At 48.0% G+C, this 18,462-nt stretch overlaps 1 protein-coding gene across 5 annotated transcripts in view; it reads right to left on the reverse strand.

Moving 5' to 3' along the window:
- EFR3B (EFR3 homolog B) overlaps positions 1-18,462 on the reverse strand; it is an 81,109-nt gene that overhangs the window by 22,168 nt on the left and 40,479 nt on the right. For all 5 annotated transcript variants that reach the window (XM_072938102.1, XM_072938099.1, XM_072938098.1 and 2 more), the window contains 2 exons: positions 15,376-15,526; positions 3,580-3,701 (listed from right to left, as the gene is read on the reverse strand). In XM_072938102.1, coding sequence (XP_072794203.1) covers positions 3,580-3,701; positions 15,376-15,526 — 273 coding nt within the window. The remainder of the gene's footprint in view (positions 1-3,579; positions 3,702-15,375; positions 15,527-18,462) is intronic.

Below are 18,462 nucleotides of genomic sequence, written 5' to 3' on the forward strand. Positions count from 1 at the left end.
ACTGTACAAAGTGCTTTACTACATTTCAGATCATTGCCATGAATCAAAAGGTAAGAAATGAAAAGTTCCCAATATTCCCTGATTCTTCTCCCCACCCCCATCGCACAAACCGCAGGAGACCGCCATCCTCACTGTTCCCGCCTCAGCACTGGGGATCTTATTTTAAACATCTGCTCTAATTTTGTGGCTCAGAAAAATCCTCACATCTTGGAGCTATTTCAGTTCATATCCTTTTGATGATTATTGTTTGTTTGTTTCTTTAATGGAGGTACTGGGGATTGAACCCAGGACCCCATGCATGCTAAGCATGCTCTCTACCACTGAGTTATTTTCCTCCCCACCTTTTTTTGTGGGGGGAGATAATTCGGTTTGTTTGTTTGTTTGTTTGTTTGTTTTTTATTTAATGAAAGTACTGGGGATCGAACCCATGACCTCATGCATGCTAAGCTCCGGCTCTACCACTGAGCAATATCCTCCTCAACCCCCTTTTGATGATTATTGGAGTTGAGTTGTTTTTCTAAATATTTCATTGCCATTTGTCTTTTCAGCTTCAGTTTTCAGTGCCGTTACCAGGGCTACTCTGGGCTTTCCCTAGCGACCATGACTGGGTGCTGGGAGGTGCCTAAGGCACCAAGATCCCCTGGCCCAGGACCAGTTAGGGCTGCTGGCAAAGGACAAGGATTCCCTGGGCAAACACTCCACTACTTTGATCTTGACCCCCAGTCAACACCCAGAGCCTGGGGCTGTCCAGACTTGAGAACGAAGTAACTGGAAAACAATTCTGCTAACTATTCTTGGCTCCAGGTTAAAAGGTGTTCCCTAGTGCTCTGTTGAAATCAATCCCAAACGTGCTGGACTCATACGTTCCACCCAAGAGAGCCTGGCTGGCAGGAAATCAAGCCCGGGGAGTGGAAAACTTTCTACCCAGGGCTTCCTTATGTGAGGCTGTGAATTAATTTTTCCTCTTTCTTTCCATCTCCCCAGAAGCCCTTCTACATATAATCCCTTCCTGGTTAAACATTTCATTCCATGATGCCCAGAACTGACCGACCCTTTCAAAATAAATTTGGAAGATCAGGCCTGGGGGAGAAGAAGCCTCTTACTGCTCCTTGGAATGAGCTCAGTGGGGGCCTGCCCATATGCAAGGGACCTGGGGAGTCTCTGAACCCAAGGGGACCACACAAACACACACACACCCCGCACACACCTATTTACAAGACCCAAGGGTAGTCCTTGGAAAGGAGCTCTGGGTTCTGCAAAGGCTGTGAATGGACAGGGCGGGGGGGGGGGTGGCGGCGCTCAGGGAGAAGCGGTACAGAGAGGGTATGGAAGAGAGACCACAAGAGGAGCCTGATGCAAAACTCCTCCCGCTCAGCCGCCTTCCTTTCATGGGTGGCAGGGGCCAGCCTGTGGGTGCTGATGGCACTGCCTGGTTGCCAGAGCAAGTCTCAGCACCCTTCTCTCGGCCTTCAGTCCACTCCCCACACTGTCAGGACAGTGTGACCGTGTCTGCTTCTGAGCCTTCTCCCCTCCTACCGTGGATTGTGTGTGTGTATCTGTGTGTGTGTGTGTAAGAGTGTATGTGATTGTGTGCATGTCATTGTACCGGTGTGTGGTTTGTATGGATTGTGTATGTGTGTGTGTGCAGCTGTGTATATGTGTGAGAGTGTGTGTGTGTGTGTGTGTGTGTCTGTAGAGTGGCATGAGGAGTGTCCCCTCCCAAAAGCGTGGCACCACCTGCATGGTCAGCACCCATTACAGCCACACCTGGTTCCAGTCCCGCACCTTCCCCATCACCTGCTTCTGGACCCTTCTGCCACCTTCTCCAGCCCCCTCTCGGCCTCTTCATAGCCATCTGGAGTGAGGCTGCTGCTGCGGGAACCAACACTAGGGGAAGATAAGGGGCTCCTTTCTCCCACGACCCACACTTGCCTCATCAGAGGCACTGCAGCAGCACAGCCCCAGGGGGCCCCTGACTCGTTCAAAAAAGGGGAGACGGGGGAGGCCAGGACATCCCGCATCAGTCATGTGGGGTCCTGCCCTGAGCCATTCACTGGCTTGGAAGCTTTGGGAACCAGCAACCAGGGGGATGGAACGGTTCACTTCCTGTTCCTCCAATGCAGACCATCATCTGCGGCCAGCAAGCACCTGACCCTGCTGTTGTACATCATGTGGCACTCGGGCCCCCACGAGGTGCTGACGTGATGCAGGAAGGAGCCGTCGGCTGAGCTCCAGAACAAACCCTTGGACAGCTGGCCTCCTGTGGGCACTCTGGGCCCCCAGCCTCAGCCCCCAGCCCCTTCCTTCTCCGACTCCTGCAGCTTTAGTTGGTAAGGGCAGCTCAGCCCTTCTCCCTCCTTCCTTCTCCTCTCCCTCTGAACACATTTTCTGGTTTCACATCGCCTCCCCAGGGGGCTAATGCACTCTCTGTAGGCAGGAGTTTACTTCTCATCCTTTACACCTTATAGTTCTAAGGACGATGCTTGACACAAAACACCGCTTTACTGCTTCACCAGCCTGATGCAAGGGTTGTGTTTTATTTGTGTGGATTTCTTTGTGATTATATTTGAGGGCTTTTATTTCTATGTCAATGAGTGTATTTCTGCGAGTTAAGTATTTTTTACAAGTGTGAATACTATGTGTGTGTAAACATGTGTTCTTGTAATTCAAGATGTTTATCTGAAAAGCATTCATGGCATCATTCACTTACTCAACAAGTATTTATTGAGAGTCTGCTGCTCTCCAGGAAATGTTGTAGCACTTGGGATGCATCAGTGAACAAAACAACAATTCCTGCCCTCACAGAGCTTACATTCTAAGTGAGGAAAGACGGATGATGAATGAGAAACATAAGTAAATTATGAAACATGCTTGAAGGAGATACATGCTATGGGGAAATGAAACAGAGCAGGGTGAGGGAGAAGGCGAGGGGATGTGTGGGGATGTTCAGGGGATGGCACTGTTGACAAGGGGACATTTGAGCAAAAGCCTGAAGGAGGTGAAGGAGTGAGCAGTACCGATCCACAGAGGAAGCATTCCAGGCACAGGTGCAAATTGTGCAAAGGCCCTGTGGCAGGAATGTTCCCATGTGCTTCCAAGACAGCAAGAAGGCCTGTGTAGCTGCAGGGGAATGAGCAGGGGAGAGAGGGGAGGAGATGAAGTCAGGAAGGCAGCAGGGATCGGCAAATGTGAGGTCTTTGGCTTTTTATTTGTGGGTGTGTAGTTTGATGGAGAGTGGTGAGTGGGAGTGTTTCTAGGGTGTATAAATGCATGAATTTCTGAACAAGAGAGCTTGGGTGGGTGCACATGTGTGTGCTGTCCCTGGCTCAGCAGACCATTATCCTATATCTCACCCTGTTTTCTGTCCCTAGAGGCGGTCCCTTTAGAAAGCAAATGCTGGGCACCCAGCTCTGCCGAAGCACTCACCGAAGTCCCGCTAGGTACTCTTTCCCCTCGCAACGTCACAGCGGAGGCAAACACCAGTGACATCAGACATGCAATCCGGACTGGGAGCCCTGCAGGACCCACTGATGCTTCTGTCATTAGAGGCGCAGCCTCCCCACCTTGCCTTATACTCACTTAGTCTTGATCTCCAAGTCCTCATGGCTGGAGTGGCACATTTCACTGAAGCGAGACACGAAGAAATCGTAGCTCCGATGGTAGGATGGGGTGTCCTCCTCGATGTTGGCGAACTTGACAAACTGTGTGGGAGGAGAGAGGGAAATGCACTGAGAGGTAACCCATCGTGCCCCTCGCCTTTGCGCTCTGGAACTTGGCCTTCCCAGATCCTTTGCCGTAGTGAAGCCACAAGAAAACACACCTTGGGAACCATGCATCCCAGGTCTACCTCCCAGAGCACACTCAGGAGCTCTAAGTTCCAAATCCTGCTCCCCTTTCCCACCTACACAATAAGACTGGAACCCCTGGCCCTTCTCAGCCCTTCCCTGCTGGGTGAGCAGAGGATGGAGAAGAGAAAATGAAGGGGGCTCATTAAGCTCTTGCACCCTCTTACATTCAGAGCTGCACCACACACTCAGGCTGAAAAGCTGTTAGGAGTAACCCTGACACTGAGCGAAAGCCAATGCCAAAGCATATAGCACCGCCCTCAAATGCGTTCTGGGAAATCAGTACAAATCTGAAATTTGATTTTAAAACATAATTACATTAAAATTTTGAGTACATTTTAAAGGTACTGCCATTTCAGTTCAGTTCATCTCGCTCAGCATCCTCAGCTGCTGGATCCTTTCTGCCATCACTGTGCTAGGGACTCGATTTCAACCAAGTCCCGCAGAGAAGCAGGAATCACAGACTGAGTGGAGTTAAATTACTAAAAGTGCAATATAATTCTTCTAGGTTATTTTATTTACTGTTGTAAATTTAATACCACAAACAACTCTAAACAGACTAGACCTTGAACAGATTCTCCACTATTCTGCCTCGTTATTATTATTTAATTTTTACAAATCTTTTTTGGTTCAAAAAGGATACAGAGTTATTCCTAAAGTATCTTGTTAGTGCACTCTCATCTTATTCAGTGTCAACTGTCAATCTACAGCCCCATCTATTTAAAAGTTGCTCATAACGTTTTGTGGCTGAAAATTAGCCACTTCCACAAACATCATTAGTTATTGTAGTGTTTTGTTCTTGCAGTTATAAGTATGCATTTGTTTGCTGCTGACTCACAGAATCCCAACATGCAAAACAGATGAGGAAACCTTGCCTTCTGAGGCATATCTAAAATGCGTACATGTATTTGGACAGGAGTATTCTGATATTAGCAATAAATCCAGATGACATCGCTTGCATTATTGATGTGGTTACGTAGACGAGGCTAGTGGTAATCCATGTGATCACAGGATAGTTGATTAGACACAAAACTCAGGAGTTCCAGAAACAGTAAGAGGGCTGGCCGTCGGCTACGTGACCTCCTAAGCCCCACAGGCTTGAACACGGACTTAGGCTGATGCTGGGGCCGATGCTAAATTTGGGTGCATCGCTGCTCGTAACCACTGACAGGATGTTCCCAGGCTGCACTCACCACGGCCGAGGTCTGGCTTGGTCCGTCTACTGAGATGGGTCATGCAGCTCCGGGTCATGCAGATCTACCTCTGACTGGCGGGGAGAGCTCTGAGTGGGACATTTGACTTCTCTCATGTTTTGGTTTTCCCATGTGTGGACTGAGCTGCCCAGTCTTCAGTCACTACATCTTTTATTTATACTGTATCCACTTCAAATATGATGAGGCAGCTTAAGATAAGCCTACGTATATGCAAGAGTGCATGCATTACAGAATAATTAAAACAAGAATGAAAATGAAAAGAGGCCAGTAATAAAGAGGGAGAAACAATCAAAGACTTTACCCCTTGGTATTCAGTGACTGTGTAGACCCAAATGCATGGCAGGAGAATGAATAACCAAACTTTATGTTCAGTGGCGTAGGAGCTTCTGGGCTAATAGCAGTGATGTTTAGAACATCCGCGTATCAGGTACTACCCTAAGCATTTTACATACATCAGCTCTTTCATTTCTTAAAATGACAGTAAGTGACAGAGATACTGTTCTTCTCATTTAACAGACAAAGAGACCAAGACCTGCAGATGTTATGTAATTGCCTGGGGTCCTGCAGGGGGAACCCGGGCCTCACGCACGGCAGGCCTGAGCTCTGCCCAGAAAACCTCCAGGCTTTCCTCCTGCTCTTTGCTTCCTCCTGTGCCTCAGACCAAAGGACCCGGGAGAGGTGCTCTGGGGATAGGGGCGGTGGATACTGTCAGAGAGAACAGAGGATGAAGAAGCCACCGGGGGTGGTGGGGGGACCTTACTTTGGCCTTATCAAGAGGGCTGGAAGAGTGAAGGTGCTGGTTTCCAAACTCTATGGTACAGAGAGTCCAGGGGGCTCCATAATGCAGATTTCTGCCTCCAGCCCCAGACAAGCTGGGCCAGCCTTGGAGGAGGCCCGGGGGTTCGCCAGCTAGATGGTCTGAGGCTCACACTGGAGAAACACAGCAGGATCTCCGGCGGGCAGCCTGGCCACCTCCCCTCCCCTCCAGCCCCTCTCCCTGCCCTGAGGCCTCTCTGAACCGACTCCTCATCTCTGCGGATGTGACAGCCAGTCGTCTTCACATTCAGCTCTGACTTTCCTCTTCCTCCCATCCGTCCTGTGAGCCACAGGCAGGGCTGGCGGCCAGTCAGGCGTGGCCAGAGCCACATTCGGGACCAGTCTGTTCTGACCGGCTGTTAGCCATGCTGTCCGGGCTGCTCAGTATTTCGACTAGGGCCCCCTGGCTGTGAGGTTAAAATTGAGATTACAAACACTGTTTAAAAGCAGAAAATTCTGTGACAGCCACGGAGGTAAGGCAGGGTAGAATACATGCGTGGAGACTCCTTTTCTAGAACCACAGAGGCTTTTTTCTAGATTAGCCCAGCAGTCGCTTCTGAGTCTCTCCCAGCCAGGCCAGTCACAGCAGCTAAGCTCACTGGAAAATTCCCTCACTCTTTTCTTCTGTGACTCTGTGCATCCTTGGAGTGTCACTCTTCTTCCCCGGAAGTTTAGTTTTGAGTCTCCTTCTCAAATTTCGATTTTAACATGATGGCTCTTCAGAGTCTACGTAAATGTCTACTTAAATATAGACTGCGCCCCCTGCATCTGCTGGGCTCACTGACACCCATCTCCTGGCTCTGCCTCTGGTCCTCTGTGCGGCTGTGGAGGTCATGTAACTTCTGAGCCACTATTTCCTCATCTGTAAAATGGGGATGATAGGGCCTATGCCACGGGGTGGTCACCAGGGTCAATGAGGGGATGTGTGCAGGGCCTGGCGTACAGCCTGCCTGGAGGAATGCCCCTCACTGCGCTGTCCACCCCACTTCGCCAGAAAAACAGCTTCAAACATGGTCACTGGGCAGCACGTTTGCTTTGTTTTGATTCATACCTTGTTCTGTTGGAAGCTTTCAAAACATTCAAAAGACCCAGGTCCTTGAGGAAGTTATTTAGAGACACAGGACTTTGCGTCAGGAGGAGCCGATGCCCCATCTTTAACACTGGGATGGCAGCAACACGTGAAAGAGGGAGTTAACACCTATTTTCTGCATAATGACAGCATTAAACGTTTCTGTGGCTCCTGCAGTTCACGCACACTGTTAGTCCCCCCAGGCTGCATCACTCCAATCTCTGCCTCCGTATTCACATCGTTTCCTCCCTTGGGGCAAATCTCCCTCTGCTTCTCTCTTACAAGACCCTTGAGATGGCACGTAGGATCCTCCTGGATGATCCAGGATAATCTCCCCATATCAAGATCTTTAACTTGATCACTTCTGCAGAGACCCTGTTTCCACAGAAGGTGACGTTTGCAGGTTTGGGACATATTTGGAGGGGCCCTTTTTCAGCTTACCAAAACATCCATTATCTGATGTAACTTTTGGCAAGCCAGGGAGTTTAGTAGGATCTGCATGTACTGCTCCCATTGCGAAGAGGAGGAAACTGAGGCTCGGAGGGAGAAACTGAATTATTTCAGTTTAACCAGAGTTGTGACAGGCGGAGCTGGGCCTTGCACTCGGGGATTCTGATACTCTGATGCTCTTCGCCTTCCACCAGTGGTTTTTCAGTTTTAACGTGTAGCAGAATGACCTGGGCAGCTTGTGGAAAATGCAGACTTTGGAGTCACCCCAGGCCTGTTGGACAAGACTCTCAGAGGGTAGGACCAAGGCATCTGCATTCTGAACAACACCCTCCGCCCCAAGTCCCACCCTGCAGGTTCTGGGGCAGGGCGTCTAAGACCCCAAGTCCTTTGTCTCTCTGCTGGTAAGCTGGACCAGTTGCTATGAAAATGACCCAAAGCAGGCTAAGAGGGAGAAGCATAAGCAGTATGTTGGCAAAGTGTGGGAAACCATGTCCTGGATAATCGAAGCCACCCAAGGCTGAAGAGATGGCCACCTCCTTTGAACTGGGGTGGTTTGGGGTTGAACCAAGGGTCAGATGGCTGGCCCTGCCATGGCTCCATCTCTGAGGCCCAGAACTGCAGCCTCCAGGCTCATTCCATCGCCTCGCTCTGTAAGAAGCTTGCTCTATTATGAGGTCTGGTGATGAGACCGCCACTCAGAGGGTGTGTCCCTCATTTATTACCTCCCAGGTGGTTCCAGGGCTAATAAAACAGGCACCTTTTGGTACCAGGATCTCTGAACATCTTTGGGGACCTCGGGTTTGATAGCTTGATGGGAGGAGCTTCCCTTCCCCGAGTCTGGAAGTGCGACAGCACAGATGACCCGCCCAGATAACCTGGTCACGGCACGTTGGCCTGCAGTGTCCCCACGGGGGCAGCTCTGAGGGAGAGCCCACCACAAGCTGCTCCTGAGTTCCCCAGGGCTGCAGGAGGAGGCCCAAATGGAAACTTTGGTAATTGTGGATCAGAGGATCAAACTGGGCTTCTTCATGGGGACCCTGCTCAAGGGACCACACCCCCTGCGGAAGTCCACCTGAGAAATGCACTAAAACCTGGCTGAGATGGAGGTGAGGCTCTAGGGCTTAAAGTAGAGACTTCATCTCTCATGTTAGGGGCAGAATAGTGTTACGATTATCAGAAGAGGTCTGGAGCCAGGCTGCATTTCTGAATCCAAACTCCCACTTAGTAGGAGGCTGATCTAGGGCAGGTTACTTCAGCTCCCTGTGCCTCAATCACCCCACCTCTAAAATGGGGCTGACAAGAGCAGCTGCCTCGTAGGGTTGGGATGACCAGCCCATTATGGTGAAGAGTTGCCACCTCATTTTTCCCCCAGTGGATTTGTGGCTTGCTGTCAACACTCCATGAGTTTTCACTGGGTCCATTTACCTGTGTGACTCACTAATGTTTTTAAATGCTTGATACAGCAGGAACTTCCTGTCTACATCACCCCTACCATTGCCAGTTCATACCTTACAAATGGCTTTTGTTAAAATGCTATGTGCCTCATGCACAAGATTGTGAAATAATAAAGTTGAGGGGTTTTATTTTTTTTAAAGATAGCGTAATGATGAGGAAGGTCTCCATAGCAACAAACTGAAGACTGTGAAGATGTGACATTTCAAAGGCCATGGGACCGCGAGGGTCACCCTTTCAAGATCAAAGTTGCAGCTTTTTGTCCACAACAAAGGTGCCAAGCTTGCTGGAGGAGATCGCCAACCCTCCGGCACAGGCAGGAAGGAGCCACAGTTGTGTGAAAACTGAGGGTTACGAAGGGGCTGGGTCAACAGAGAGAAAGCAAGCTCCAAATATTGACATTGCAAAACCACCTCTCCCCTGGTCTGGAAAATGGAAACTGAGCTGGTCGGCCTCACTTCAGCGCTAGCCAAGTCTCTCCAGGCAGGAGTCAGCCTTTCCCTCTTTGGTAGGTGGGCGTCCTGAGCCACATGACTTCCTGCCATCAGCTACAGAACCACAGCTGAAAATCCTGGGCCTAGAGCGAACCCCAGCTCTCTCATGGATGTAGGGCTGCAGGCCTTTTCTCTGTGTTTACCTACATCAGGAGAAAGGGGAACTGCTGTTTTGCTGCGCCAAGAGGAACCCTAGCTGGAACAGAGCTTGTAAACCTCATAGCTTTGACTTTAGCACCCCTACCCTGTTCTCCCAGCTGCTCTTGTTTATAGTGATTCCCGGGGGCATTTTTTACTGAAGTCAGAGGAACAGTCCTGCAGGGACAGGATCATGCCCTGCAGATCTCCTGACGGCCAGCCAAGGCGCAGCAGTTCCCTAGACCTAGGATGGATGTCCTCTCCCATCTATCCATATTATGCCCTCTCTCCTTCAAGATTCTTTGCAAAACTGACCGTGGTTTTAAAAACCCCTGGGAAAGCCCAGTCTTGCTGCCTGAGAAGGTGATCCTTCTGGTCCCAGGTAGCCCCATGTACTAGCCACCAAGGCCTGCACTCGGGAAGTGCGGACCTAGGGAAGCACCGGCTGCCTCTGCTCTAAGATCCCATCGTTTGCTGGTGACCCCCACTGGCCTCTCGGTTCTACCCTGACCTCCCTTCACGGAACCCACCTCTAGCCTGCTGGTCTCCAGTAGTGCTGATTTCCACACTGGGGTGGGAGATGGGAGAATTTCTACTCTATAGATGACAGTTAAAACCACAAGAGTTGATGAAATTGCCCAGAGGGAGCATATAGGAGAGGATGGAGCCCTGACCTTGGAGACCACAGACATTTCGGGGTGCATAAAGGAAGACAGTCATTGCAGGAAACCATATTAGTTTCCTATTGCTGCCGTAATGAATTACCACAATTTAGTGGCCTAAAACAACACAATTTTATTCTTTTCTTTTCTTTTACTTTATTTTATTTTATATTACCTTACAGTTCTGGAGAGCTAAAATGGGTCTGCAGGGTTGCTTTCCTTCTGGATGCTTCCAGGGAAGCAAGTCTTCTTGACTTTTCTAGCTTCCAGAAGCCACCTACATCCTTTGGCTCATGGCCCCCTCCTCCATCTTCATGCCCAGCAGAGGAGCATCTTCAAATCTCCTCTCTATCCTCACTTTCTGTCTGACTCTGATCTTCCTGCCTCCTTCTTATAAAGATCCTTGTGAGTACAGAGGGTCCATCTAGATGATCCAGGATCATCTCATCTCAACATCCTCAACATGATCATATCTTCAAAGTCCCTTCTGTCCTATAAGGTAACATTCATAGGTTCCAGGGATCAGGATGTGGACATATTTGGGGGACCATTGTTCAGCTAACCATAGAAACTCAGAAGGATGAACCAGGTGGGAAGGGCTGGGTAACAAGGGCAGGACGTCAAGGAAGTATGAAGAAGGTGCAATCAACAGGGAGCAATGCCACCAAAGATAAAGACATCAGCTAATAAAAGAGTGCAGAATGGGTTTTTTGCATGGTTTCCACAGATTTCTAACTGCAAAGACCAAAAAGTATATTTACAATGGAGAGAGCTGGCTGTCACCCCTTGAACCTGGCATCATCACACTTAGCATCCAGAAAAGTGGGCACCAGACACTTGCACTCCTGTTTTGACGCTCAGCGTGGTACCCAGCACCGCCCATGAAGTGTTACGGCCCAAAGTATTTAACTGCATCCAATCACACCTTCAGATCAGATTCCAGGTTGCAGGAAGTACAGGAGACAGGAGAGCAAAATGAAGGACACCATGAGGAAACAACCAGACACAGCCAGTGACCCTGTCTCTTCAAAAGGTCAATGTCACAAAAAACAAAGAGGGGCAGGAGAGGGGTTGGGTCTGGTTAAGAGACATAAGAGACACAGAAGACCAAGTAAACACATGGTCTTTACTGAATCCTGATTTGAAAGACAGCAGTAAAAGATAATGTGGGACTGTTAGGGAAATCTGAATTTGAACCAAATATTAAAAAAAAAATCAGGGAATGATTGTTAATTTTGTCAGGTGAGCTAAGGGTATTTTGCAGTTATGAAGACTAACTTTTTTTGCTGTTTGTTTCTTTTTTCTTTCTTTTTACAGTGGAAGAGACCTGAACTTATATTTAGACTGAGGGAACCAGAGAGGGAGAAAGGGCAGAGGCACGGAGAAAGAAACAAGGGCTGTAGGGAAGTTCCTGAGGAGGAAGGAGCCTTTCTGGGGAAGGATGCTTGCAGCAAGGCGAGGGACCCCTAGCTGACAGCCCCTGTTTTCTCAGTGGGCAGAAGAAGGCCAGGCTACCTCTGAGACTGAAGAAGCAGATCTGCAAAGGCACTTGAGAAAACAGAAGGTTTGCAGTGACCACTGAAAGGGTGAGAGAGGGTGTGGTCAATGAATGGAGAGGGAGCTGCCCTGAAAGCCCCAATACAAACGTAAAGCATGGAGCTGTGGCGGCCCCAGCTTCACGATGTGTGGTTTTCTGGGGCGGTTCTCTGAGCAGGGTGATGGGGCGGAGAAGGCGGGCATGGCTGCGGCGGGACCAGGAGGTGAAGGCAGGTGGACACAGAGTATGGTTCCCGCTGGGTCTGGGGTGGGGAAGCCAGGAGGGGCACCTCAGTGGGAGCTGAACCTGGGAGATAACAGAGGGCATCCGGGGAGGTGAGGTCTCAATGAGACAATAGGGGAGAGAGGACAAGAGGGGAAGGACAGAGCCTTTGGCCAGTCACCCCAGGAGGGAGAGCCCCAGGACCCCCTCTCACCCCAGCGTGCTGCAGGAAGCTGCCCTCCCCTCCTCAGGGACTCACTGTGGCACCGTCTCTGAGCGCGCTGGACTTGAAGCTGCGGTGCAGCACAAAACATGATGCCTGTATGTCAGTGGGCTACTCTGAGATCAAAATGCCATTTTTTGAAATTGGGGTAAAAGTCACAAAACACAAAATCAACCCTTTTAAAGTACACGTTTAATACCTGAACAATGTTTTCCAACTAAAGCATTTTCATCACCCTAAAAGGAAACCCACTTATTAGTCATCAATCAGTTGCTTTCCATTCCTCTCTCCCCGAGTCCCTGGCAAACACTCATCTGTTTTCGTCTCTACGGATTCACCCGTTTTGGACATCTCACATAAATGGAATCGTACAATATGTGACCTTCTGGGCTGTTTCCACCTCCGGGCTATTGTGAATAGCGCTGCTGTGAGCATTGGTGTCCAAGTGTTTGAGTATCTGTTTTGGGTATGTATCTAGGGAGAACTGCTGAGTCATATGGTAATTCTATATGTTTAACTCGTGGAGAAACCACTAAACTGTTTTCCACAGTGTCTACACCATTTACATTTCCACTAGCAATGTACAAGTGTTCCAACTTTATCCATACTCACCAAGACCTGTCATTTTATAGGATTTTTTTTAATACAGCCATCCTAGTGGGTGTAAAGTGGTATCTCATTGTGGTTTTGATTTGCATTTCCTTACTGATTAGTGATGCTGAGCCTCAATTCATGTTCTTGTTGGCCATCTGTATAACTTTTTTGGAGAAATGTCTATTCAAGTCCTTTGCACGTTTTTAATTGGGTTGTCTTTTTGATGTTAAGTTGTAGGAATTTCTCACATATTCTGGTTACTGGACCCTTATTAGATATATGGTTTGTAAATGTTTCCTCCCATTCTGTGGTTGTCTTTTCAGTTTGATAGTGTCCTTTGATGCACAAAAGTTTTCAATGTTGACAAAGTCAAATTTATTTATTTTTTCTTTTGTTGCTTTTGTTTTCATTGTTATATCTAAGAATCCATTGCCAAAGTCAAGATCAAAAAGATACACACTTAAAGTTTCTTTTAAGAGTTCTATAGATTTAGCTCTTATATTTAGGTCTTTGATCTATTTTGAGTTAATTTTTACATAAGTTGTGAGGTAGGGATGAAAGCGCAAACTTTAAATCCATGACCCTTCATAATATTTTATGATTAACTCTAGGCTGATATATTAGATTGTTTATGTAAAAGGCCTTGGCATTCTCAAAATGAGTACTTTCAGTTATCCTTAGCGAGTGACTTCAAAAGGTCAGGACACACGGTCATTGCACTGTCCTGAGACATGCACTTGGACCCATCAGGCAGCGAGTCAGGTGTCCAGAAGCAAATCCCTAAGCAAACAACTGAGCTTATTGGGCCTTGGCTCCCCATCTTCTCCTGACTTTCTTGGTCCCAAAGTGTTATCCAGGTTCAGATATTCTCACTAGACTTGAAAGTGTCACTTAAATTCTAAAAATTATACTTTACTGCATATAATGTGCAGTATTATTAACAAAATAGACTTTCTGTGACAAGTCTCAGCACAGCTTCAGTCCTTGGGGTGGCCAAGTACAAGTTGGAGAAATATCCATTAAGGATGAAGGAAGAGAGAGAGGAAGAAAGAAAAGAAAGGAAGAAAGAAGGAAAGAAGGAAAAGAAGGAAAGGAAGGAAGGAACGAAGGAAGGAAGGACGGAAGGACGGAAGGAAGGAAGAGGCAGGCAGGAAGGGAGGGAAGGAGGGAGGGAGACAAGAGAGAAAGATAGAAGGTCCCAGGCTTAGAGGACTGGAAAGAGCATCTGGTTGAGAGACGCCACTAGGAAATGCTGCCTCCAAAGCTGGGCTCTGAATCTATTGCAATTATCTATTGACTCGACTTACTTATAATCACCTGTCCTTATGTTGTCCTTGCTGTCTGCAGTACAGTAATCATTAATCAACTCGCCCTCTTGCTAATGCAGTAATTCACTGCTCTGGGGACTCTAGGAATTTGCAGGACGCTGAATTTTCAAGGCTGTAGCTAACAAAACGCCTTCCCGGGCCCGGATGTGCCGTAGGGAAAGCAAGAGCTGGCAGCCGCCTGCCTCTGTGTCCCCCCTAGGGAGGTGCCCTCTGGCCGCACGATGACTGGTTTATTTTCCATTCAGATGTTCTCTTCTAGATTATAGTTGTCTTAAACAGGGCAAGTGAAACAGTATCTGAATCCATTGCCAGGGCAACCTGACAAAAGACTTTACCCTCGGTGTGACAGTATATGTAATTTGTCAAAGGCAGCTGGCTCAGGGAGAGAGGAAGGAGAGAGGAATAGGTCGTTACTTTTGGTCTTTGAAAGGAAAGCTGAAACACTATCTTCAGGTTAAATCAACTGAAACAGAACAGGAAAGCAATTGTGACCTGTGCAATAAACACTCAGAAAAGTCAGTTTGGGAAGGCTGAGAGGCAAACCTTAAACCTTTTTTTCCCTGATGATCTCTGTAAAATAGTTGCACGTCAGGGCTTTTAAAACCAAGTGGCTTGAAGACCTGGAGCTGAAAGTAAGCTCCAAAGGGGAGAGAGGGCAAGAAATTGAAGAAAGCAATCAGGATGTTCAAGTACATTAGATGCATGGAAGCTGGGAGTTCTTGACACATCTGCTAGCTCTTCTCTCCCCAGACCATAGCCCCTCCATGAGAGCAGCCACTTGTACTGACACCAGCATCACAGAGCTCAGACCAGCTTCAACCTGCTCATGGTATCACTGAAAAGACAGGCCCATGAAAGATAACCAGCTCGAGGTTACCCAGCTAGGAAGGGGCAGAACTAAGCCCAAAGCCCTGTCTCCTGCTTCCCCGTGATCTTTCCACTTATCTGATGCCTCTGTCCTGTGAACATCAGTTTATTCTATCTTCGAAAGAAGCATAACCTGGACAGCTTTCGAAGTATGCCCCATGGAGACAGGGGCCGAGCTTGGAGGGCACCGGGCATCCCCTGCTCTCAAAGGTATACCTCCCTTTCTGTTTTTATATCTATGGGGGCCCCACTGAAAATTATTTAAGGGAAAATCATTTTTAAAAATCAGAAACCAAGAAACTTTTTCCCTCACCTACAATGAATAGTGTCATAATAAATACTTTCTACGTGTTAAAAAAAGAAATCAGAAACCAAATTGGAATGGATCATAACAATGCTGACTCAGAGGTTCTACCCGCCTCTCCCCACCGCTCCCACCTCCAGAGCCCCTTGGGCCTCCTTACCGAGTTGGTGCCCAGGATCTGCAGGTTGGGTTTCTCCGACTCAAGCAGCTTGGCCACCATCTTGAGGAAACTCTCCACGAAGAGGTTGATGCTCTGGCAGTGGCAGGCCATGAGCAGCTGGTCCAGGGCCTCCATGGCGATGCACACGTACCTGGGGAAAGTAGCACCATGGCCATCACTCCGCCTCACGCCCACGCCACCCCCGCTGCACCAGCTGGGCAGCCTCCAGGTAATGCAGCTCGTCCACAGGTTGTCAATGTCTGGAGAGCTGTTCCAACAAGTGCCCACTCCGGCCCAGCACAGAGAATCAGAAAGAATCAGAGCTGGAAGGAAGCCTAGAGGCCAATGTATTCAGCCCTTTATTTTACAGATGAACATGAGGACAGACGAGGTATAGCATTTCAAGAGTAAATACAAGCTGAGAGGATTGATGCCCTGAAGAGCAACTTCTGAACCCAAACCCAGTGGGATCAGAGAACTATTCAATCTAAGTCATGAAGTGTTTGTTGAGCATCTGCTGAGGAAAAGCTCTGTCCTAGTCAGTGCAGAGGTGTAGGTGCGAAGAAGTCCTTCAACTTAAGGAGTCTGGAGCTGGAGAGATACACGGATATCTCTTCAAAAGGGAAAATAAGAAATGCTACAAGAAAACCACGCACGATGTCCCACGAGGGTTCCAAAGAAGGAAGGAGGCTCCAGTGGGGCAGGAATGAAGAACTTTCTGCAGAAAGTGTGAAGTGGCCTGGGTGAGCAGACTGCAAAGGCTAAGGAACATCAAACTGCAAGTTTTGCACTTGCAGCCCTCAGAAGTTCTGCAATGAAGCACCGCGCAAACAGAATGGTTGACAGCACTACCGTGCCTGATGACACTTACCCGGGGAGCATTTTTTCCTCTAGAGGATGAGATAGACACAGAATAAAAATTCTTTTCTCCTTATGAAGAAGGTACTCTGTGTCAACGCTGAGTCCCTAACTACTTAATTCTTCTAAAGTCTAAAACCTGAGGGAATACGTTCAGAAACTGGGAAGACAAAACACCCAATGGAGAATAGCTTACCAATTACATCAGCCCATCCCATTTTTTGACAACCAAATAAAAACTTCTTCACATTTCAAGCAAACCCTATGTGAGCTGGTGTTGAGATGAGTTAAGGCCGTGGGACCCAAGGCCACGATCGGAGCATGTTTGTAGTATGCAGTAAATAATTGCTCCACGCATGCGTCAATTATATAAGATTTAGAACAAAGAAAATAGAAGTACACATGTGCTAGAGATATTCTGTAAGCCTAATGAACAAGAAAACTCAGACCGCACATGTGCTGACAGAAAACAGATAAAAGCAGGACAGGTGCATCACAGGCGCACCTCCCTGTGGCAATAAAGTGTTGTTAACCCCATGGTGTCTCCGGCTGAAGTCTGTCCAGCAGTATGGCAACTCCTCGTGCAGTTTTTCGTTTGGGCCGCTCACCTCCTAGAACCCCACATCAGCCTCCCTCGGCTGACACTCTAATAATCTCTATCCTAATTCACAATTTTACTTTTAGAAGCAGCGAAAAAGAGGGCTGAACCCTTCTCCTACCTGCCAGCCCTTCAACCACTGGGAAACAACTATCTTATTTTCCTTGTCCTTGTCTTCTCCATGCTAAAAAGACCCAGTCCTTTCCAGACCAGCCTTTGCAGGACAGCTCCCAGGTATCGTCTTCGCCAACACCTCTCTTAAATCCCAAGGAAAATGCCACAAATCAAATTCCTACTGAGAATTAGGAATGCACGTCTAAGCTCAAACCCAATATATGTCCCATGGCAGTGACCTAACAGGCATACGGTCAGGTAAGGTGCACCCCACCAGTTACAAAGCATCTGCAGTCTAAAGAGAACTAGGTAGACAGACATAGAAAAAGGTTACCTTACATAACTTCTAATAAGGGAGCCTCTGCAAAACTGCTCTTGTTAAAATTTTTATAGTTTTCATTAAGGAGTTAGGTGTCTGGGGCAGAATGCTAGATGTCTCTCCAGGAATCTATTTTTTTCCCCCCTTTTCCCTAGTAATTTAGAAGTTTTGCCTAGCTGTGGCTGCTCAATGGGAACATCCCCCAGCCTCTCGTGCTGCTAGGTGAGGCCACGTGATTTAAATGTTGCCATTAAAAGGAACAGAGTAGGGGAGTGAGGTGAGCAACACCAGCCCTCCTCGTCCTCTCTTCCCGCTGGCTGCAGGGTGGCAGCAACTGGACAGTTAGAGGTGAAAGCACCTGGGTGACCTCGTGGAGCAGAGCCCACTGATCCTGCCTGGACTATTGCACGAGAGAGAGAAAAAAAAAAACACTTCCATACTGCTGGAGCCACTGTGCCTTTTTATACCCTAAGTAACCCAGGTATCTGATAAGCAGGTTGCAGAGTGCTTTAGAAACCCGAGGGTACAAATAAAAGTGAATCCTGAGCAATCCAAAGCAACTCAAGTAACTGCCCTCACAGGAAAGAGAAGTCAGGCTGAAGATGCCTCCATCCTGCCAGAGGAGAGACTGCTGCAAGACTTCCTGGACGCGGGGTGAGGCTCATGTGCCCATCACAGGAGATACCTGGGTTGCTAAGGAGTCAGACCGATGCCTCTAAGTCAAAGCAGTAGCAAAAGGCTACTCTTAAAGAAGACGGTAGAGCTGTCACTACAGGCTTTTCCAATGTTAAAGCTGCCCGATGCTCTAATGCCAGGTTCATGTGCCGTGTACACCAAAGAGGATGAATGAAAAGATTTGCTCTTCTTTGTGTCTTGACCCAAATCATGTCTATCGTCGAAGGTGAGGCAGATAGCACAAAATTCTTGATTAGCTCATCTTTGTCTTTTTTTTTTTGTCTGTTTTTTTTTTAAACAAAGTTTGGTTAAATAAAAAAGAAAGCACAGAAAGCATGACGACAGGACAATTTCTGGAGATACAAGGTCACGACTCAGGCTTCACAACACAGCTTGCAGCAGCCATTCAATTTCAGACACTGTGTCTCCAAACTGCCTCGCACAAGAGCCAGCTTTGCAAATTTAAATGTATAACATAACAGCAGTCGAGATGTTTTCTAAATGACTTTTTTTTTTAAAAGAC

Source organism: Vicugna pacos, chromosome 15 (assembly GCF_048564905.1).
Source record: "Vicugna pacos chromosome 15, VicPac4, whole genome shotgun sequence".
Classification (NCBI taxonomy): Eukaryota; Metazoa; Chordata; class Mammalia; order Artiodactyla; family Camelidae; genus Vicugna; species Vicugna pacos.